Source organism: Sorghum bicolor, chromosome 10 (genome assembly GCF_000003195.3).
Source record: "Sorghum bicolor cultivar BTx623 chromosome 10, Sorghum_bicolor_NCBIv3, whole genome shotgun sequence".
Lineage (NCBI taxonomy): Eukaryota > Viridiplantae > Streptophyta > Magnoliopsida > Poales > Poaceae > Sorghum > Sorghum bicolor.
The window spans coordinates 58,921,464-58,944,421 of record NC_012879.2 but is presented as its reverse complement, the minus strand read 5'-3'; the positions used below and the strand labels follow the sequence as shown (position 1 = coordinate 58,944,421).

General features: G+C 45.3%; 4 protein-coding genes across 12 annotated transcripts; 1 reads left to right on the top strand and 3 right to left on the bottom strand.

Moving 5' to 3' along the window:
- LOC8063826 (probable aminodeoxychorismate synthase, chloroplastic) lies at positions 110 to 5,986 on the bottom strand. 5 transcript variants are annotated; one of them, XM_021449578.1, is made up of 13 exons: positions 5,524 to 5,986; positions 5,274 to 5,405; positions 5,117 to 5,184; positions 4,905 to 4,969; positions 4,731 to 4,797; positions 4,335 to 4,616; positions 4,116 to 4,256; positions 3,788 to 4,039; positions 3,465 to 3,544; positions 3,276 to 3,369; positions 2,628 to 2,710; positions 1,692 to 2,342; positions 110 to 1,196 (listed from the first exon to the last, which is right to left on the bottom strand). In XM_021449578.1, the coding sequence occupies exons 1-13, from the start codon at positions 5,747 to 5,749 to the stop codon at positions 665 to 667; spliced, it is 2,673 nt and encodes an 890-aa protein (XP_021305253.1). In that variant the 5' UTR covers positions 5,750 to 5,986; the 3' UTR covers positions 110 to 664. The 5 variants fall into 5 exon arrangements, with proteins under 5 accessions (XP_021305253.1, XP_021305252.1, XP_021305254.1 ...); XM_021449577.1 differs by having other exon boundaries at positions 3,788 to 4,062; positions 4,136 to 4,256; XM_021449579.1 differs by having other exon boundaries at positions 3,788 to 4,059; positions 4,136 to 4,256.
- On the bottom strand, positions 6,907 to 11,269 carry LOC8065562 (protein CHLOROPLAST IMPORT APPARATUS 2). The gene is made up of 3 exons (XM_021448797.1): positions 8,961 to 11,269; positions 7,381 to 7,530; positions 6,907 to 7,271 (listed from the first exon to the last, which is right to left on the bottom strand). The coding sequence occupies exons 1-3, from the start codon at positions 10,110 to 10,112 to the stop codon at positions 7,209 to 7,211; spliced, it is 1,365 nt and encodes a 454-aa protein (XP_021304472.1). The 5' UTR covers positions 10,113 to 11,269; the 3' UTR covers positions 6,907 to 7,208.
- On the top strand, positions 13,176 to 15,654 carry LOC8063825 (60S ribosomal protein L2, mitochondrial). Its single transcript, XM_002438905.2, has 2 exons — positions 13,176 to 13,410; positions 14,005 to 15,654. Exon 2 carries the CDS (start codon positions 14,087 to 14,089, stop codon positions 15,389 to 15,391), a length of 1,305 nt encoding a protein of 434 aa, XP_002438950.1. The 5' UTR covers positions 13,176 to 13,410; positions 14,005 to 14,086; the 3' UTR covers positions 15,392 to 15,654.
- Positions 15,807 to 21,821, bottom strand: LOC8065561 (pentatricopeptide repeat-containing protein At5g11310, mitochondrial). 5 transcript variants are annotated; one of them, XM_021448795.1, is made up of 3 exons: positions 18,608 to 21,821; positions 17,664 to 17,728; positions 15,807 to 16,819 (listed from the first exon to the last, which is right to left on the bottom strand). In XM_021448795.1, exon 1 carries the CDS (start codon positions 21,373 to 21,375, stop codon positions 19,753 to 19,755), a length of 1,623 nt encoding a protein of 540 aa, XP_021304470.1. In that variant the 5' UTR covers positions 21,376 to 21,821; the 3' UTR covers positions 15,807 to 16,819; positions 17,664 to 17,728; positions 18,608 to 19,752. The 5 variants fall into 5 exon arrangements, with proteins under 5 accessions (XP_021304470.1, XP_021304471.1, XP_021304468.1 ...); XM_021448796.1 differs by having other exon boundaries at positions 18,884 to 21,821; XM_021448793.1 differs by having other exon boundaries at positions 17,664 to 21,821.

The window sequence follows — 22,958 nt, the reverse complement described above, 5'->3', positions numbered from 1 at the left end:
AGATTTGAGCCACAGCTCGGAATCCTTAATAACAGAAACCCCCTGTCTACAGAATATTCAGTACAATGGGGTCTGAGAAGCTTTAAAGCTGCACTCAGGGAATGGCGGATGAAACGTGAAATTCGCCCTCAACAAGGATACACTTATAACGTCAAAGAATATTTCAGGAATAATTGGTACAACCGTACAACACAACTGTATCAATTTCTTTCACTTCTGCCACACACAAACTGTTGTTTTCGTAGATTTAGTTACAGAATGCAACTCCCGGGAAAGGGGAAATGCATCATGGAAAAAAAAAACATGTGTGCATTCTTCAGGGGTAACTTATGCCACACACAGACTGCTGTATACGTAAGCTGGTATGGTTTCCTTTTGTAGCTTCATTAGTGTATAGATGACACCATGTCACCAAACTGTATATGCCAACACCATGAATCCGACTGACTTCAACATCCTCTTCACATCTCTTTTATTTCCTTTTGGCAAAGGGATTGGAATTTTGAATGTTCATGTGTTTGCCAAGATATGCCCTCACCCCACTGCCAATGTTCATTAGCATGCACCAATCACTCAGATCAAATCTCATATACATGGTTGTTTGCTGAAGTCCATTGTAATGCCTTCTGTGTTTCAATAAACAATGAGCCTTTGCCTATCTGATCTAGCTTAAGGTTGTCTGCATCGAATCTGATCGATCTGAGCTGTAAACTGTTTGAATGAAATCCTCAACCACCTTTGTTGGTGCTTTTGCTTTAAGCAACATTTCGTTGTATTCTGCTTCTGGGTTTGACAGTGCTACGATCGCCCCACCTGCCCCTACCGAGGCTTCTCCATCATGCAGGACAACCGTTCGAATCACAATGTTCAGATCGAATGTGTGGTTATACGAAAAGAACCCAATGGATCCTGAGTACACACCTCTTGGACTAGTTTCAAGTGAATCAAGGATCTCCATTGATCTAACTTTCGGGGCCCCAGTCATTGAACCACCTGGAAAGGCTGCTTTCACACAATCAACAGGGCTTAGATTTGACTTCTTTGTTCCACGGACGGTACTCACCATGGTGTGGACAGTTTTATATGATTCTACATCCATGAGACAAGGGACATGCACACTCCCTGGTTCACAAACCTTTCCAAGATCATTTCTTAGGAGATCAACAATCATCAAGTTCTCAGCCTGATCCTTTTCACTGTTGAAGTCGAGCACATGCAAAAAAAAAAGAAAAATATAGTAGTAGCATGAGCACTGTGATAAACAAATCCATAATCCTACAGGGTTAGCATTTGACAAGAAATAGCTGTGACTGTAGTAACCTCCAATGATACACAACAAAAAACTCGGTCTCTTGTGCTTACTGTAAATGTTATACAACCATGCAATTTTCTATCATAGATCTGTCAACCGAAAACTGAATTAGTTCAGCAGTCAATATTGCTTCAACAGACTATTGAACCAATCTTAAACATCAATGTCAATAATTTTTTTAATTCCTTAATAAACATATCCAGTTATTTTTACCAACTTCTTCCATAAGACCATTTGTGAAGAAATTTAATTTAAAATACTTAGAATAGCAAATAAAATAAATCAGGGAAAGCAAAGAAACAGCATCCCAAGCTCAATATTTCCTGAATAAAGAGTGGGAGAGCCAAGATATATCTAGAAAACAATATAGTGTACTTGCCTGTATTTCAACTGCAAACGTAAGCATTCATCTTCCTCTGGTGTTCTGCCACGTGCTATAGTACCTTTGATTGGTTTTGCTTCTAGAACTCCGCCTCGGTCTAGTCGTAGAAACCTTTCTGGAGAAGAGCAACATATGCTCAAGTTTTCTGAGGAGAAGTTAAGCCAGGCTGCATAAGGCGCTGGATTTTGTTTTCTCAGTTTAAGGTAGAGTTGGAGCGCATTTATATAGTCTACTCTTCTCTTCATCTGAGTAGTTAAGCACAACTCATAGCTTTCTCCATCCCTGATATAGTCCAAGCAACTCTGAACCTCTCTAATATACTGATCCTTTGATTTCTCGACAACAAAACTCTGCTTATGCACACTGGATGATCTAGCATATGCCTTCCCATTAATTGGTGATCCTGGGGGCATACCACCCAACCTGAGAAGCTTCTTCTCAGTCTCAACTAACCATGAAGTATGTGTTGAATTTTTGCATATCCCATCTCCATTACTAGAATAAAATTCATCATGCAGTGACAAAATATACACATCACCATTACTGTGATCAACCACCACAGTGTTATCAGCAAAGACGAAGCATGCATCAGGAGTACTTGATTTGGCATTGTTGGATGATGCATCACACTCCACTTTAAGACCATACCTGGTACCCAATGAAAACTAAAGATGTTCAAAAGCATCTTAAAGAAATCCAAAAGAAATAGATAATACAAAGAGAATTAAAAGATGTACAGAAGGCTCCCACACAAGACAATTACAGGAATGGTGAAGTCAAAGATTGAAAACAATTGTCTGTAGCATGGAAGATCTGTTTGTAGCAGGAAACTAATCAAGTGCAGGCAAAATTGATGCATAATATCTAATTTACTGCCACAAGTGTATAATTTAAGTTAAAAAAATGTCAATTCATGACAAGAAATTAACATACCCCAGATATCCAACGAAGCCACCATGGAATTCAAAGGGCAGCCCTTCATAATCCTTCTCGTTGTATTGAATGGACTCGATCTCCTGCAAAGTGTGAAACAGTGAGAATCAAAACCTAGACAAATGCGTGGCAATCTACTGCATATTACACTTTACTCATAAACCTAAGGTATGGATGATTGTGTTTACATGCATAATACAAATAGTATGTCAGTAATCACAAATACTTCATGCTGAGATACCTCAGACCAGCACATTTTGTTTTTTGACATGGCTAAAACCAGTCAAAAACCCTGGCTTGCTACCAATTGACTACATAACCTAGTAACACAATTATTTTGTTCCTCTCTACTGTAGGAGCTGAGAAAGTTCCAATAGTGGTAGGTGATCTATGTTAAACCCTGTATACCCCATTTAATTATTTAATCTAAACAAAACAGTGGGGCTCTTGTACATTAAAAAAAATACCAAAACAGTTGGGCTCCTTGTACGTATTAATGAACACGAAGTCATTTCTACTTGAGTAAACTATTCAAACTATGAGACTACAAGACATAGATATTGGCAAATGGCAACTAGGTTATGATCACACAAAATTAATAAGATTAGAATAGTTATCAGAAGCATCAATAATCTTTAAACATAATACCTTGTTAAGGAACTCCAAGAAGCCCTCTTTGATGAAGTTTTTAGCAGTATATCCATAAGCATCTTGGGTAATAAGCGTTCCTCCACAATTGGCTCTAGAAAAGAATTTGTGAAATGCAGAATAACATGAAGGTATCTACCACACTGACAGACATAATGCTTAATGCACTAAAGCATGATTCCTTCTTACCTTTGACCAGATAAGTGGAATGTCATTTGCTTCCACAGGGACCCACCTTTGCCACCCATGAATGAAAAACGTGCTCTATTCTGCAAGCAGAAATTGATCACAACAAAGACAGAGAAGATCATGTAACACACAAAAGTGAATACACTATCTCCATGAGGAAAGAAAAGAAGTCGCAATCCAAATAAGTTTCAGCAAACTTCCAGCTTTATCACTAAACGAGAAAGTGATTGCAGCTTTCATGTAGATCATGAATAGAAGAGAAAATAGTATCCTTTTTTTTCATTTGATTTTGGTGATTAGTTAAGAGTAAGCTGACTGCATACCTGGTCGACTGATGAGCTATCCAACCAAAACGTGTCTTCACCACTTTGATGGCCAAAAAGCACCGCAAATATGTCTTCAGAGCCAACTGTGGGACAGAGGAAATTTTCAATCTTCTTCCATCGTAATCGTAAACACTTTTTCCCAGTGCCTCTCTTTCCAAGTACACAAGACCCAACAGGCTCTGAAAGCTCCATTCTTTTAGTACGCAACAAGTCCTTAGGGATAGAATCACGATGTCTTGCAGAATTGACCTGCAGAACAACAGGAGTCTCTACTAAAATGGCGTGTAAAGGTAAAGTGAGTCAACTACTTCATCATAGACAGTACTTGAGATTTTTCCAGTTTACCAATACTGTGAACCTTTCTTTCCTGGAGCCATGACGAGCACAATCCAAAATCTCCTGTCATCTTCTTAAAGTTTCGGAAAATCTGTCTTCCATGATGAGTAGCAACGCTCTCTGGGTGAAACTGGGTTAAAGGGCAATCATGTGTAAGAACAGCTTACTGCAACATAGAGAAATCACCATGCAGGATAAATTAGGATACCTGCACTCCAAAATGAGGCCTGCTAGAGTGCCTGATGCCCATGATAACTCTGCCATCATCTGACTCACTAGCATGTCCTATATTGGATAGTTCCCCACTATTGTTATTGTACTCTAGAGGGTTTGTGATGAAGTTGTTGTCCAATGATCCCAAGAAGGTACCAACATTGCTTCGATCACTTTCAAGGTAAGAAAGCAAATTTCGAGAAGCAGTCCACGCTATAGATGAAAGATCATCAGGCAGAGAACCAGATTCTATTACAAGTGAATGATACCTCACTACCTGAAAATAGGCACAAGCAAGTTCAAGGCATTTAGCAGTTCACACGGAAAATGAAGACTGAAATGAAACACAAATGGCAAGGGATGGGACTAGTAATACTAGTAGTACACTAACCTTGAAGCCAGAATTTCTACCTGACGGGACACAATTAAAGAGGTAGGATCCATCATGCTCAATTTCACTGATACAACAAAGAGTAGTGTTAAATCATGCATAAACTGTGAGAATAGCAAGAATTCAGCAGCAGTGCTCAGTGAATTTTATTAATATGAATTTTCAAGGCCTTGCCTGAGTCGCCCGTGTATAGCTTCTGGAGCATGAACAATCTTAGCACCATGTACAAATCCCAGGGCCTGCAATGGTCAAAGACAAGTAGACAACAACAACAAAACGGCCACTTCAGATAAAGCTACAGCCACGTGATCCATGCCAATTTCTTTGTGATCCAAAATAAATTCACAAGGACAACACTGAAAAAGAAAGGTGGATATGAATATCACCTGATGTCCAAGGCAGACACCCAATATGGGTACATCTCCACACTCCAAAAGTATGCGTAGACATACACCTGAAAACAAAACATGCACCACATAAGTAAAGTTGAAATAGAAGAGGCCAAAAGCTGAAGACGAAGTTTGCACAGTTGCACACACACACCTATGTCGGCGGGGCAAGCCGGAGATCCAGGGCCAGGCGAGATGACGATGTTGTCGAAGGCCCGGTCCTTGTACACCCGGTTGAAGACGTCCCTCCACGTCCACTCGTCGTTGCGCACGACCACCGGCGGCACTGCGACGAGCTTCCGTCAGTTTCGACCGCCCGCCCGAGAAGGCGCAATGAGCACGCCGCCGCCGCTCAGGCGACGCAGCGGCAGGCACGAAGAAGGGAGAGATGCTTTCATACTCACCGCCGTTGACGACCGACAGCTCCTGGAAGATGTTGTAGGTGTAGCTGTCGTAGTTGTCGATCAGCAGCGTCCTCACCGGCGGCTCCGGCGTGTCCTCCCCCTTGGCCCGCCGCACCACGAGATGGCGAGGGGGCGAGACCCGACGCGCGGCGGCGGAGGCGGACACTGGGGTTGGAAGGTGGGACAACCTCGCCGCCGGCTGGGCGGGGAGGCGGAGTGCGGCCATCGCGGCGGGCCTGGCGGCGCGCGCGCAGGATCCGGGTGGGTGGAAGAAAGAGAGAAAGGAAAAGGAAAGGCGCCTCTTTTTTTTCTGGGGCCGTGGTTCGTCTGGACTCTGGAGCGCGCTTCATCAGTTTTTTTAATGGTCAAATCGGAGTAGTACGCTTTTCTGCCGCCGTCTTCCTCATCGTCTCGGCGGGTGTGCCACTGCCGTCGCCGTCTCCAACTCCTCCACCACCACCAACCGCGCACGCCGGCGACCACACCGCAGCCACGAGGAGGCGATCACGATGGTCACTATTCCCAAGTCCCAGCTCCGCATAGAAAAAACAGTACTGCAAATTTCATAAAATTAGAAAAACAATAGATTCTCCAAAACCACTACGAGTACTTATGGACACGAAAGGCAATAAAATCTATAGTTTTAGGATAATTTTAATTAAGGCTTGGTTTTTTTACTAAATTTTAGTCAGCTAAAACTATTTTATCTACTCTAGTTGACTAAACTAGACTAATTAACTAAACTATTTTAGCTTTTGTTAGTCTGCGTGTTTAAAAATTTAATTACTAAAGTGACTAAAATTTAACTTACTAAAATTTAGCAAGAGGAAATAAATATGTCCTAATTATCATAGTGCTTACTCCAAAAAAAATAATGTATATTATTGCAGAATATACAATACTTGAACTGATACCGTAGAGGTAAAGTGCAAAGTACATAGAGAAAAGATTAAACTTGCAAAAAAAATTAAATAAAAAATGTCGATCTTTTGAGCCTGAATTAAGTGATTTTTTTTTTCTTTTGAGACTAACGACAATTAAAACAACAGTGCTGCTTTTCAAGTACTCCGTATTAAGAAAGTTTATTTGACCGAAAGTCTCTAGCCTGAGTATGAACCGGACCAGCAGTGGTGCTGCTGTCACCATCAACCAAATTGAGGATTTTGGGTTGGTGTTTAACTTCCAACCTGCTCCTAATAGCTTGTACATGCAGCAACAGATCTCTGGTTTGTTGCCATGGGCTTTCAAACTCACCAACCCCTCCACATCTTGGATCATTAGACCAATATAAAAACTTAGGAGTACTGGTCAACTCTTCTCAGTTTTCTGGTACAATTCTTATTACTTTTTCCAGACTTCACTCACATCACAGCTCAGGAAAAATTTAGCCCGGCAAACAAACAACATAATTGCAGAAACAGAGTGATAATAACACGGTTCCATTAACTGGTTGGGATATCACTTCACGGCCTTCTTTACATCACAGCATCTGGAGCTGGAGAAGTTGCAAGGAAACCACAATCAGATCCCCATGGTTACAACTTACTACATGCCACTCTACAGGCATCTCTACATCTGCCTCGCTATAACGCTGCAGAAATGAAAATTGAGAAGCTCTGCTGCTTCTCCTAGAGAGCAAGAGTGAAAAGCCCCAGAAATGCCCCTTGGAGCAAGATCCATCCTCTTTAGCTCTCCTTCTCTAATGCTTGCTGTTGCTGGAGAAAATAAGCCTTGCTGACAAACCTCCCCTGTGAAAGAGAAAACACAGACAGCTTCTGAGACTCTGCAAAAGATGAGATATATGCTGGTTTTGCAGCTGCGGAAAACATCACCTCAAGAGTTAGTTATGGTGCTTACCTTGACCCGAGGCCGGTAGTACCGACTCTGCTTATTAGAGGGGAGGGGAGTGCACGGCTTCTGCTTGTGCTGCATCTTTAGAATGTTGCCTTCCCTGATAACAGCGCTGGTACCATTCTTTGGGAAGAGATCACTGTCTTCATGTTTAACCTGCGATGAAAATTCCACACTTGCCAGTAAGAAGCATGTTTCTTCAGGTAAAAGTGAACATAAGGGATGAATGGAATGGTTGCAGGGTTGTATTGTATGTGGTCTTTCAGCATGTTGATGTGATGCACATTATTAATTATTAACATCAATAAATTTATATGGAAGAATATTAGGTTCATATACCATATAGGCATGTACAACAGCAAGTTGGGGTAGGCTTAAGCCATATACCAGTTGCAGTACAATTAGACAGTTTTACGAAAACACAGAGCAATGATCATTGACATGTCTACATGAGGAAACTCAACAAATCCTGAACTAATGTTTTTTCCCCAAAAGCATAACAGCTCCAATTTTTTTGCTAAATAGGGCCATTTGCAGAAAGGCCAAGTTGGCTAGAGTTCGTTGCACTAGCTTTTTGTACCACCAATTTGAGCCCAACCACTCTAACAACAATGAAACTGAGCTTGCATACATGCCTTAGGGTACCTACATGTCTTTTGATGCAAAAGTGGTACTGGCTATCTATGTTCCATTAAAATGGTTAGGATAACTGGCAACTGTAAGGAAAGCTCAGTCACATAAGTTTACTTGTTAAATAAGGAAACTTCCACAAATAATGCATAAAAATCTTAAAATTAGCTATTGGATGAGCATTTTTCAGCACGAAGGTGTGTTTCTTAGGTTTTCATGCTAAAGAAGCGATACGGACTTCTTCACTCTGGTTTTTCCTTTTCCTGATCATTATTGTTTTAATCATACTTTAGATGGTTTTCTGTTTCTGCATATGAGCTTGAGAATCCAGAAATATGCAAATAAGCATTTACTTCACAATTTCATATCACTGGTTGAGGTACTACTCTATGAGGCCTAGAATGAAGTAGTGAACCTGTGAATTACAATGGTTTGAATGATTCGGTTTGATTTTTTTTTCACAAAGCAATAAGACCAAAGTAAGAGATTTTCTTCTACTTCAATTGAACTCAAGAATTGCAAATAAGATATAATGAGGGCTAAGTTTATTATAATGATTTAACTCGAAGAAAAATCACAATTTGGAATTTCCTTCTGCTTGGCCCATTCAGCCAGTAAAGTCAAGTATTGACAGAGGTAAAAAAAAGAGCATATTGTACTTTGTCATATCAGCGAATTTCAGACACAAATTTTCTTCTGGAAGAAACTTGCCACAGACAAGAAATGTAAAGGGATAAAGGGATAGAAATGAAGTAATGCAGGCCAGATTTTCTGATTGCTGCTGATATAATAAAACAACAGGTGTTCTGTGCTTCTACTCAAATGAAACAAATTCTCTTTATCAGATGATATGAACTAATAACAAGTACAATTCAGGGTTCTAAGAACTGTAGCCATTTTAAATCTTTAACAGGAATGGAAAACCTTTTATATCTAAATAAGCTGGAGATACTTACTACTACATGAGCAGAGGACAATGGCAAGTCAGGCCCATTGCCATTAGCGAACACAGAGCCTCTGCCACGCCATGCCTTGAGCACCCCGTCAGTGTTCAAGCTCAGCCCCAATCCTGTCTCTGGCAGTGCCAAAGCTCCAGTGTCTCCATTGGCAAACTCAGGAGTCCCCTCCTCATATATTGTCCCGAGTGACTTCTTCTTAGTCTTCTTCTTGTCTGTCACTTTTGCCATTGCCACTGAAGGCGGCACCGGTGTAATGTCTTTCACAGGTATGGCAGGGCACATCCACCATTCAGGATCGACGCTATGCCGCTTGAGGGCTTGATTGATGATACTCTGATCGTGCCGGAAGCTGAGCCCGAGCACCATAAGGTTCCTGAGGCAAGGGTGCATCATCTTGGATCTGGGCAGGTTGGAGTCGCCGCTTGACACGGACGTCACGTTGTTTTCCATGGAGAGCTTCCCCATGATGCCATCGATGCCCTCGGCCGCGCCCTCGTCGACGCCGCACAGAATAGAGTCGGCGTCGAAACCGTCGTCATCGTCGAAGTCGAGCTCCCCGGGCTCGTCAGGCGCCGCCGCAGCATCGTCAGGTGTTGCAGGGGACGGCGCCGGGTCGCGGAACTCGCTGAAGACGCTGCTGACGGCCGACGGCGAAGGGCAGCCCCTGGCGGCGGGGCTCCGCGGCGTCAGAGGCCGCGGCGGCGGCGGCGGCGGCAGGTCGCGGAGGAGGAAGGCGGCCTGGCCGCCGGGGACGGGGAACGGCGGGAGGAGGTCGGAGCAGGACGGGTCGTCGGCGAGCGCGGAAGCGAGGCCGAGGAGGCGCGGCGGCGGCGGCGCCTCGAGGCCCCCAAAGCCTTTGGCGACGGGGAAGACGGACGGGTACATGGACGCGAGCAGCGCCGCCGCCTCGTTGTACGTCTGGCTGGGCCGCTTCCTTGGCGTGCGGGGGCGCTTGAGCGACAGCGACGCCGCCACCGACGACGAGGTGGCCGACGAGGAAGCCGCGGACGCGTTGGACGACGCCTCGGAGAGCGTGGAGGACGCCGCGGCGGAGTGCGCCGGCCTGGGCGGCGCCGGAGGCGGCGCGGCCTTGACCATCTCCAGGTCCGGCAGCCGGATGCCGCCGGCCGGGATGCACGACGACGCCATGGCGGCGGCCGCCGCCGATCGATCAGTCAGTCAGTCAGTCAGTCAAGTCGATCCAGCAATGGAAGGAAACGGAAAACCTCACCCACAAATCGCGAGTTTTTTCCTTGCAAAACCCATCAGAGATTTCCGTTTCCCAGCTGGGCGGGGCGGACCAAATCGGGAAGGAGCCCGCGATCTCGGAGGTCACGGGCGGAGGCGGAAGCGGAAGCGCAAGAGGGAGCTTGGTGGGGAAGGGAAGGGAAATCAGGTGGTGCCGTGCGGCTGTGCCGGTGCCGTCCTAAACCCAACCCGAACCAGCGCAAAAACCCCCCGCCGCCTGCCAGCAGAAAACCAGCGGAAAGGAAGAAAAGGAAAGAGGGGCCAAAACGCCAAAGCGACGGGAGGCGCGTGGAACCCGAGGAATTTCTTGTTCACAACGCCACCACCAGCTTGTGCTGCATCTGCCGCCTGCCGCCTGCCTGGGCCGGGCGGCCGGCCTCGGAGACGGAGCCAAAGCGCGGTGCCGGGTGCCGCCGACAAATAAAAATGCAATCTCGGGAAAAGGCGATCACCGAGAAAGAAAAAGAGGCGATTAATCAAAGGATTAATCAAAGCGGAGAAGGAACCGCAGGTGTGGTGGCTTGTTGTTAATCAAAGCGGCGGCGGCGTCAGCACTCAGCACCAGCCACCAGCGCCGCACCAACCTGGAACAAGGGCGGGTTGGAGGCAAAAGTAAACGAGCGTTCGAGCTTCGGGAGGTGGCGAGGTCGTGCGTGGCAGTTCCGGACGGAGAAGAGGGGCAGCAGCAGAGGCCAGCAGGGACGGACAGCGGAGGCGTGGTTGGAGTGGAGTGGAACTGGAGGGTCGATCGGGCGGAGGAAACAGAGCCGCCCCCCCGCCTTCGGATCCGAGAGGAAGCAAGCAGCGAGATCCTAGCGCTTGGATTCGTCAGAGATGACGAGGGAGGAAGAGGCTTTGACTTGATTGAGGAATCCTCTAGTATTAGCACTTTATTACCGCTGTACGTACACCAATACACACCATTAGCGAAGGGGCGAGAGGAAGAGGACCCCGGAAAAGGTTCGTTTTTTTTTCCCAGAGGAGGAGCGAACAGAACAGGGCCGCGCCCGGCGGCCAGCGCCCAGCGGAAGAGACGAACTGCGCTTTCAGCTTGTCACTGTCATCCACCTCACTCATCGGCCTTCCGGTGGGTGGGCCCCGCATGGTACGGTACCTCCCATCCCACTTTCCCGCATCGCATTGTTTTCTCTCGCCGGTGAGACAGCAGGTAGAGCGTGCCTCCTCGAGTACTCGTGCGTGGCTTGACGGGAGCGGAGGAGCTCGCCATGGCTGCAAACGTCCTGCTCGAGGTACACGTGTGGGAGGGTGCGTGACCGTGAGCAGAGCACGACGACGACCCAGCGCGCGTGACTCCGCCCTACCGGTCCAACTCACGTGTGACCCACCCGCGCGCGCGGAGAGGAAGGGAGGGAGAGGGACAGGTATGCTACTCTAGCTTTGACGGTGGCCCTAGCTAGGCTGCTGTCAGCAACTGGTCTCGTGGAATAGCTGCTGCTAGTAGTCTGCTACTACTACACTCTGCTCCGTCCACCATTACTGCATCAGTACAGCATACTGCATCACGCTGGATCTTCCTAGAACCCATGCCTACTCAGTATGACCGTATAGCAAAAAAAAGAAGAAGAAGGTGGTTTGTTAAGCAAAAAAAAAAGTCGTCGCTTTCGTTGCCGAACTCGTTTTCCTCAGTTCGTCTCTGCCCGTGACGGCGATTTCCTCCCGATTAGTACTATTAGATTAGATTAAGGCCTTGTTTAGTTTTCAAAATTTTTAAAGATTAATCGTCATATCGAATCATTATACATATACATAAAGCATTAAATATAGATGAAAACAAAAACTAATTACAATGTTTGTCTATAATTTGTGAGACGAATTTTTTGAACTTAGTTAGTTCGTAATTAGACAATAATTGTCACATACGAACGAAAGTGTTACAGTAGCCAAAGCCAAAAATTTTCGCGAAGTGAACAAGGCCTAAGGCCTTGTTTAGTTCTAAATTTTTTTAGAAAATCGACACTGTAGCACTCTCGTTTATATTTGACAAATATTGTCTAATCATAGACTAACTAGACTCAAAAGATTCGTCTCGTCAATTCTAACCAAACTGTGCAATTAGTTTTTATTTTTATCTATATTTAATATTCAATCTATGTGTCTAATGATTCGATATGACGGAAAATCTAAAAAATTTTACAAAATTTGATGGAAACTAAACAAGGCCTAAGAAGAGTAATGGAGGCCAGCGGTTCGTTGGCTACTTGGCTCCGTCCTCTTCGTCCACCTCCCAGTCCCACTAAGGTCTTGTTTAGATGTGAAAAAATTTTAGATTTCGTTATTGTAACACTTTTGTTTGTTTGCGGTAAATATTGTCCAATCATAGATTAATTAGGTTCAAAAGATTCGTCTCGCGATGTCTATATTTAATGCTTCATACATGTACTGCAAGATTCGATATGACAGGAAATTTTGAAAACTTTTTGTATTTTGGTGTGAACTAAGGCCTTGTTTAGTTCTCAAAAAAATTTGCAAAATTTTTCGGATTCCCCGTCACATCGAATCTTTAGACGCATGCATGGAGTATTAAACATAAACGAAAATAAAAACTAATTACACAGTTTGGACGGAATTGACGAGACGAATCTTTTGAGCCTAGTTACTCCATGATTGGACAATATTTGTCAAATACAAACGAAAGTGCTACAGTGTCGATTTCCCAAAATTTTTTGGAACTAAACAAGGCCTAAACAAGGCCTAACGCTGACTAACCCTCGTCGTCGACGACGGCAAGCAATTGACGCCGTGCTCCCCCCCGGTCCGGTCGAGCAGTTTTCTTTTCTTTTCTGGCCAGTGGCCAGTTGTCGTACGCTGACGACGCACCCGCGCGTCCCGTCCGTGATGCGGCCACTGGCAGAAATGAATAATGCCATCCGGTTGCGGGCCTTTCTCTTTGCTGCCGTGGAAAGCCCATCCGTAGGCCCATCACGGCATCGATCAAGCCCGACTCCACCCCCACCGCCCACCACTGCGTGAGCCGCCACCGCTCCCACCCACGCGCCGTGCCGGCCTCCATCGCTCCACACACCGCTCGCAGCCGCCGCCGGCGAGCCGACTGACCTCCTCCTCTTCCTCCTCCTCCTCCTCCTCCCCACTGCTGCGCGCGCCACAGGCTCCTCGGATCCTCTCCACTCAGGACCGCAACAGGAACAGAGACGCCACCTGGGGTCTCCGACGCTGCCTGGTTAGTACTCCACTCCTCCGTCTTCGATCCTCCTCGTTTACGTACATCACTAGGCTAGGGTAGGGTAGGGTAGGCCCGACGAATCCGCGGGAGCTAATCCGTAGGCACATCAGATACAGCTCGAGATCGTGTGAGAAGATTGGGATTTCAGGTCAGATGCACAGCAGATTCCCAAGCCGGGGTGCGCGTACCTGCAGTTCTTGGACTACACTGCCCTTGTTCCAAGTTTTTTTTTCTTTTTAGTTGTTGTTGTTGGGATAGTCCGGTGACCGACGGGTATGGGAAGTACTCGGTTCATCCTGGGTCTGGCACTGGCTCCGCTAGGGCTTTTGGGGGCGGCGGGAATGGGGGCTTAGGTTTTGCTCGCCTGATGTCGCCTGGAAACTCCTCGGTGGCTCTGGCTTTAGTGACTTTAGGGATTGTTTGCATTGCCCTTTTTCATGTTTGGGAGTTTCCAGCGCAACTGTAGTTCAAGTGGAAATGGATTTTGTTGATATAAGAGTACATTCTGCCGAATTGAGCTAGTCATAACAGGTAGGAGTGTAGGTATCTAAACACATCAGTAATTCATATCTGATTTTTTGAATGTTGCAGAGCCTAGAGGGTTGTCACATATTTTTGGAGAGTCTGCGCTCCTCCCTGCCACAACCATCCCATCTCCATCCCTGTGAACAAGATGGCACGTCAGTCGGCGCTCTCGCTCGCGAGAGACCAGGCGAAGGTGGGAGCACTGAAGCGTCTGACCCTGGGCTCATCCAAGACGGCGGGGCGGAACTCGTCCGGGCGCATCACCTCTTACCACCGTGGCGGAGGGGCCAAGAGGCTGCAGAGGAAAGTCGATGTGAAGCGGGACACCTCTTCCCTGGGCATTGTGGAGCGGATCGAGTACGACCCGAATCGCTCCTCTAGCGTTGCTCTGGTGCGATGGGTCCAAGGGGTGCATTTCCGCCGCCCCAAGACTCTGCAAGAGCCCAGCGCCAAGCCACCGGTCCTCGAATCTGCCACTGCTGATGTCTCTGCTCGGTTTTCCCTTGCTCCGCTGTCTGGTAGAGTGCACAAGGAAAAGGAAGCTGCTGCGCTGTACTCTTCTTTGGGCAGTGGAGATATTGCATCTCTTAAATCTGGTGCCAGCTTGCCTAGGATAGCATTAGCTGGTGCAAAGCCCACTTTCTATGCTCAAGTCAGAGGAATTGAAGAAAAACAGACATTCTCTCTTTCTGGAATTCAAAAATGGGCAGCAGATGATGCGCTTTGGACACAGAGGATGAAGCGTCAAGCTGCTCTCTCTTGGCAGAATGATCTCAAGAAGAAACCTTTGCTCCAGACACAGGCTAACCGCTTCAGTAGCTCGGCAGCAAAGTCTATTGGTATGAGTAAAGGGTCAAAGGGAAAGGCTGATTGTGTACCGGTATCTTATATACTGGCCAGTCACCAATGCATGCCAGGCAGTACAGTGATGAACTATGACTCCTCGAAACCCTCTAAGAGTACATCCTCTTCACCATATTCCTCAGCTAATCAGTTTGATATAATTGATCTCAACTCAAAGGTTGGAAATTGTATACCACTAGCCAATGCACGAATTGGAACATGGGTGCACGACATTGAATGTCGTCCTGGTCAGGGTGGGAAGATGGTACGAGCAGCTGGTACATATGCTAAAGTAGTCCAGGAGCCAGGTGTACAGTGTGTTCTGCGTCTTCCTTCAGGTGCTGAGAAGATTGTCGATTCAAAATGCCGTGCTACAATTGGTATAGTCTCCAATCCAAGCCATGGAACACGCAAGCTAAGGAAAGCAGGGCATAGCCGGTGGTTGGGCAGACGCCCTGTTGTCCGTGGTGTTGCGATGAATCCTGTGGATCATCCCCATGGTGGAGGCGAGGGGCGTACCAAAGGAGGCAGGCCTTCAGTTTCTCCTTGGGGAAAGCCCACCAAAGCTGGGTACCGGTCACCAAATGTGGCCAGCCGTAAAACTTCTTAGTTTGATGTAACGAGCTCATATGGAATGGCCCTTTTTGTTTCGGATCTTTGTAGTTGAGAAAATAACGAACAGATGTTGGTGGTAGAGGGAACTGTGATGCATCATCTTGGTTGTGATGTAGAAAGCAGACAACAGAGAAGTAATGTTTTCATTCCTATATTTGTCAGTGTTTCATTTTGCAGAAATACATAACATGGCCTTCCAATGATACATTATCTTTCACTCCAGTGATACATTATCTTTGTCTTCGTCAATCCTGATTAGTGCATTTCTTTCTTTCTTTGTTCTTTTTCCTGTGTATTTTATGGCATATTTTTTTGTGGTGCCAACTGCTCTGACTGAGAAAGAATGTTCTTTTGTTTTTGGCCAAGGCTTGTCCACAGGCAAGAAACACATGCTGGTTGCCATTTGTCAGTTTTTTTTCCTGTCTGTAAACATAACATATTTCAAGACGGGTTGCGATTATTACAAAGAGAGTATGAATTTGGAAATAGCGACGCAGATCATAGTCTAACTCCGGTGTCTCTCTTTATTATTGCTTCTCGTGTACTTTGCCCATGAATTGCCTCTCCTGGTATCTTCTTGCCACGGCAACCTTCTGTAGTCTTTGACTCTAAATTCTCTGCTTGCGGTTTCATCTTGAAGTGACTTCCAATTGGCGAAGGAATATCCAACTTGGTTTGACCTAACAAAATTATCGCTAGATGCTATTGAAGCACAAAAATTGGCATGTGTACGAAGAATTAGGAGCTCCCTTGATGGCACTATCCTTGAGGCGTCTCCACATACTCTTCTCTTACTGTCGGCTGCAATCGTGTCTGTGACTTCGACAGTATGGCATCAGTTTCTTCAGGATTTTTGAGCTTGTGCAGTTTCTTTTATCTGTACACTCCTTCAGAAACGTCTGAAACGGCCTGGGCTTTTAGTAATACAACTGATTTGATTTCTTCTCTAACTGCCGGGACACTGCACATTCAGTTATTTCACAACGGTCGCCTAGGTCAGGCCCTACTTGACTCGTTAGCATAGAGTTGTTACATGCCTCCATAATTTTTTATGGCTGAGCTTTATTGGTTCCAAGACCGTGTTTAAATCTCAAATTAACAATGTAAAGCAAGCTATCTTACATATTTCCAAAACTGATGTTGTACTGATATACTCTGCTTGTTTACACACAGAAATGTTGTATTCCACTTGTTATGCGCAGAGGATGGAAAATGTTGAAAAGGAGAAGAAAAACATTAAAAAGAAAGTTAGAACGACTGCAGGATCCGATTACAAATACATGGGCAGAGTTCAAAATCTAAGCATCTCCAACAGTTTTGCATTTGGGGTTTGCATAATAAATTAAGAAGCCTAGCTTGGCTCGCCACGGTGCTAACTGCTAAGCATTCCTGGTCATATGGGCCGCTCAACCACTGCTTCTAACTGGAATAAGCACAGAAAAGTTATGGTATCCAATTCAGATGTTTGGAGCACATGAACAGTTAATAAAATATATTTCTGTCAAGCATACGAGGGCAGTGTTTTATTGGACTTGGACAGAAAGGAAAACAGCACTGTGGAGTTAATAACTTAATCAATGAAGACGAAGCCTATAATTATTAAAATTAAAAAACAAGGCAGAATGTTTGAAACTCACCTATTATACAGAATATGGCCACATATTTTCAGATCAGGCAGAAAAACAATACTTGTGATGGCTTATGCATCCACACACCAACTGATTTAATAATCAGCACCCAGTACAGCAGTGAACACAACAATCTTGCCAAACTTGAATCAGACATACTAAAATAATTTCTAATGGTACAGATAAAACTGAGCAATTACTAAACTGCACTTAGAGCTAGCCATCGTAGCACAATAAAAATTTTGAATTCTGCTTCCAGCATACCCTAATATAGTGTTTTCTTCCATGTAATCAATCCTAACCATCAGAGCAGATGTACAACCAAGTAATCGGAGGTTCTCTACACCTATGTATTTCAAAAACTTTAGCCAACTAACCTTTTTTCTCTCTCTGATAATGGTCAGTTTTGAATTCTAATATGTTAGTGATGCCTCAACTCTTCGTGACTCGGATTGATTATTACTTTTCCTTTGTCAATGAAATTTTCCAAAGAGCAAGTTACAATTTGCAAAGTACAACTTGATTTCCAACAATTCTAGGTTTATTCTAATTTGGATTGTACTTTACAATTTACATAGACCAGAGAGTGGAAACAGCCACCTCATATTGTGAGAGCTTGCAATTGAAAATGATGTGTACCTGCAAGTTTGGTCATTGCAACCTTGGTACCAGTAAATGTGGGTTTTGCATCCCATGTTGGAAATCTGCCAGGACATAGGAATTTCAGTGACAAATACAGTTAGCGAATGGTAAGACATAAAGACTTAAAGCTTTATTGAGTACAAAATATACAAGTGATTGGGAAAAAAACATAACCTTATTAGTTATTAGTGAAAACAGGTCCAAACAATGCCAAATACATCATTGACATTGAGAATATTGGATAGATTGATAAAAACAAATATTGTTAGCTGAACCTAATAGCTTACCCAAAAAATGGAAGGTGATGCGATGAACCATTGTTTGCTTAATATGGTAAAACCTTGATGCAGAAGTAATTACGATGAATAAAAGAACTATAGATATAAAACAATATGATCAGCCATTGAGACATAGACAGATTGTATTGTAGTGAAATTCTTTCTGCAGAACACACAAGTCTTCACATAGAAAAATGATACTACAGAGAGGAACCTAGTGGCATGCTTGTCTGCGAAGGAAAAAAACAAAACATGAACCATAGCTAGATCTCAAAAGGATAGGAGCTATTGAAATTCACCGGTATATCTAAATCAATGTGCAGCCTAATTTCTCTGAAGACAAAGATTGGCCAACACATGCACTAACCAATGTCAAAATTATTTGGCAACTGAAAGATACATCTAGAGTATGTAATGTGGAGGTCATGCACACTTAGATAGTTCCTCATTTTCCAACACCGAATGGCTCATGCTTATTGTTGGTCGATTTGATCTTAAAGAGAGAGAAAATATTAGCATGACATGAAAACTGCTGGTTAAGAAAGAGAACGAACAGAGAGGCTCAAGTACTTTGCAGGAAAAGAAAGATATTTGCAACCAATTCAGAATATTTTTAAGTAATATAGTGAATACTAATTTTATTCTATGCAATTAAGCAAGCACCTGTGATAGTGTATTATGTTGAAGATCGTATGCAAATCCATTTGTGTTGCAAAAACTTTGCACAACCTATAAAAGATCTTACTAGACTGGTGTTATTATGCTCCAATTCCATCAGAGAAAAATGGTGGCCCAGCCCCAAAGATGGAGCTACAGTGCAGCAACTTCTAAATCTTGTTCACTTGTGTGATTGTGTCAAATGCAGTCCATAGCCAAATGACATGAGCTAAGCTTGGTGAAGTTCTGAATACAAAGAAGGCCGTGGATTCTGACAATAACCTGAGGTGGTATCGTCAATGCATCATTAGGATGAAGAAAGCGATTCCTCAGCTAGGCTATGTGATTGCTTTGAACTTGATTTGTTACATTGATTGCATTGGTAGCTGGAGATGAGATCCAAGGCATCTGATTTAGCAACAGGTTGTTCATGAAGGGTGGTACTCTTTGCATCTGATCGGAACTGCGCCACAGTTGGCAATACATGCTGAATCGAACACCATGGTCATTGCAGGCACGAGCTGGTGAGCTAAGCACAGGTAACAGATCAGTTTCCAAGCTGAGGCTACAAAATCAATCAACAAGGATACAATGTTGCATATATGCAGATAAACTGGGAAGTGCCATTTCAGACATGAAATTGCATTTGGAGGGACTTCAAGTACTCAACTGCCTCATCTAGTGCCGACGCTCTGTCAGTCTGAACAATCATCAGAATCAACACTACTATTACAATAGGATCAAATTGGACAGAAGCATAAGCTGCTCTCTGGGCCCATCCATAAGCAATTAAGCATGCATTATTAGTGTGCTAGAAATTGTTTCCACACTGTGTTGCAGTGACGCAAGAGTTCTTGCAAAGCTCACATTTGGTTGATCCAGCCCCTTCTCCTCTGCAACAGGAGAGTCATCAACCAACTTAAGAACAAACCATGGTAACTGCCAACTCCGCCAGGATGAGGAAGGGGAGGGCGACGCCGAATCATTGATGATTCCAGCGACAGAGAAAGCAAAGCAGAACATCTGAAACTCACTGCTATATCATGTAAGAAGAATAGCATAGGTGGTCATATTTTGAGATGAATAATTCGACTGCTAAAACCATAGTCATGCAATTAATATTGATATATATACACAATGCAAATCGATGTTCAAGAAACGGATGGCACTATCCTTAAGACATCTCCATATACTCTTCTCCTAATGTTGGCTACAATCCTGTCTGCAACTTGGACATCCGTTTCTTCAGGATCTTTGAGCTTCTCCAGTTTCTTGGGATCTTTACAATCCTTCAAAACATCTGAAACGGCCTGGGCTTTCAGTAATATTGATTTCTTCTTCTCTATAGCATCATCTCCTTCCTTATCCCTGTAACTGCCAGGTAACTTTGTGGAATGTGGAACTGAACGCATTAGATCTGCCAACTTCTGTACTAATTTGACTAAACCAAGCCGCTTTAGCTCTTTCATAAGCATCCGGTAAGTGATATACTGGGGCACAATCCCTCTCTCAAACATCTGCTCAAACTCTGCAAAAGCCTCCTCAAAGTGATGGCGTCGACAAAGCAAATGTATCAGCATGGTGCTGGTTGCTTGATCTGGCTCAAAACCATTATTTCTCATCTCCTGAAGCATTTGCAGCGTTAATTCAAGCCGGTTCGCCTCACACAACATCTTGATCAGAAGGTGGTAAGTGAACTGGTCTGGCGCATAGCCATTGCTGACCATCTTCACGTAGAGATTCATTCCCAGCTCAATGCTACGATTCCTGGAAAAGACCATGAAAAAGTAGTTGTACGTCCTTGCGGTTGGCGAAATGCCCCGACCCAGCATGGCCTTGAGTACTCCACTAGCTCCAGCAAGGTCTCCGTGCTTGCAGTAGCCGAAGACAAGGGAGTTGAATGTCGAGATATTCGGTGACACGCCGTAGAGGGGAAATTTCTCGAGCACCTTGTGTGCGTCCCCGAAACGGCCTGCCTGTGCAAGGGCATACACGATGGGGTTGCAGGTCAGCAGATTGGCCTGGATCCCCTCCTCCCGCATCTGATCAAGGAGCGTCATCGCCTGGTCAGGCCTGCGCATGACGCAGTACGCGTCGATGAAGGTCCCGTAGGTGACCACCGTCGGCCGCACGCCCTCATCGCGCATCGCCGCCCAGAGCTTCTCCACCTTGTCGAGACGGCGCGCGCGGGACCACCCGTTGAGCAGGATGTTGTAGACCCGCACGTCGGGCGCCCACCCGCCGTCCTCGCGCCGGACCTGCGCGACGAGCCGCGCGGCGGCGCGAGGGTGGCCCTCCTTGCAGAGCGCATCGACGGTCAGGATCAACGGGGAGACCGCCGCCTCGGCAGCTGGCGCACCGTCGTCGCTTTCGACGGCGTAGCAGCCCGGGTGGCGTTGGAGGAAACGGAACGCGCGGGCCGCGGAGTCGGTGCGGCCGAGGCGGGCGTAGCGGCGGAGGAGCGGCGCGAACGCGGCGAGCGGCGGCGGCGGCGGGGAGGATGCGGCGGGCGGGAGCAGGAGGAAGCGCCAGGCGGCGGCGAAGAGGCGGCGGGAGGCGAGGAGGGAGACGGCGGTGGCGGCGCCGGCCCAGCGGGCGAGTGCCGGGATCGCGGAGTCCGGGAGGGTCGGGAGCGCCGGGCGGAGGTGCTGGAGCAGCTCGGGCGTCGGGGTGATGCCGGATGCGGGGAGGAGGCGGGCGGCGTCAGCTCCGCGGAGGATGGAGAGCACTTCGGCAGCCGCGGTTGGAGTTGGAGGAAGCATCTCAACCATCATCCCCCTTCCAGTAGAAGATGCAGTGTGTCTTGAGGTGACGTCGCCACCGGCCAGACCCCCTCCCCCTGCTCGGAAGTTCCGAGGTCTCCCAACCTCCGGCAGCCCGGCGGCACTAGGCCCAGCTGGAGCTTTTGGAAGGGAGGGGTGTGAGCTGAAGCTGATGGGCCTGTAGTCTGAAGATTGGGCCGTTGTACCGTGGATAATTTGGACGTGAAGGAAAATTAGGCCCAGTCAAGAGTAGCATGTTCCTTTGACCTTATGACAGCTCTCACAACAAATCAACCAACGGTACTTTCTGCCATGACTTATCAGCCAAACGTTACATTCCCGAAGAAGTAAGGCTCAAGAACAACCACGACGCGTACGGTGTACCAAGATATGCTTAGATAATCTTTTTTTAAGAGTATATGCTTAGAAAATCCTTGTAAAGAGCCCTTTGACTGGATTACTTATGTGGCATGGTTTGAAGAATAAAAAATTCAGTTCTGATCTATTGCAAGAGAATATATGGATGCTAGGGAAGTATGATCATCGTATGGTATGTCAAATAAAAAAAATGAAGTCTAGCAAAATGACAACATGTCCTTATTTTTGTGAATGCAATACAAATTATTTAGGTGTTTCACTTCCGGTGTGTTCTAAGATAATACAATCACCTAGCATTACACTTCAACCTTCCCCCTAACTCTGGCCCCACCTTAAATTTTACTCGCTCAGTTCCTAAAAATTTGGAATGAATGGAGTTTGGTATAGATCCCCCATACCATTGACTTCTCCCAAAAGTGCTGCCAACTAGGCTTTGTTTAGTTCCGAAAAGTGAAAAGTTTTCGGTACTGTAGCACTTTTGTTTGTTTGTGACAAATATTATCCAATCATGGACTAACTAGGATCAAAAGATTCGTCTCGTGATTTACAGCTAAACTGTGTAATTGGTTTTTGTTTTCGTCTATATTTAATGTTTCATGCATATGCCACAAGATTCGATGTGACGGGGAATCTTGAAAATTTTTTGGTTTTCAGGGTGAACTAAACAAGGCCCTAGTGAGAGGAGCTTGACAAGCGCTGCCAATCATATCTCCGCTGTAAATGCCATCGACATAATATTTTTTTTCACTTGTTTATGTTACTATCCTCATGTAGCTCTCGTGCTAGATACCTAAATTTCTAGCTAACTAAATTTTTAATACTACATTTTTCAATTTCAGTACTATATTTTCTTATTATAAACCATCATTACTATAAGTGGTATTAAAATATCAATTTGCAAAATCCCTACTAATCCTACATCTAGTTTACAATACAAAATACATATGTCATTACCCATTAAACCTACATCACTAAATATTATACATCGTTAGAAAAACCATGCTCACAGCCTTATATTAAGTTAACGAAACGATGCAGGACAGAGCCACAGCGCGGTGTAGTGACAGTGAGCCCGATCGAGCTGCCGGTGGACTGCTCCTCCTGTCTTGCACGACCCTCTCTTCTCCCTCCCCGCGTGTCACTCTCTACTCACTACTCTTTGCCACCACGGAAGTAGATGGAGTGAAAATCAGAGATGAAAAAAAAATGCTCGGGCT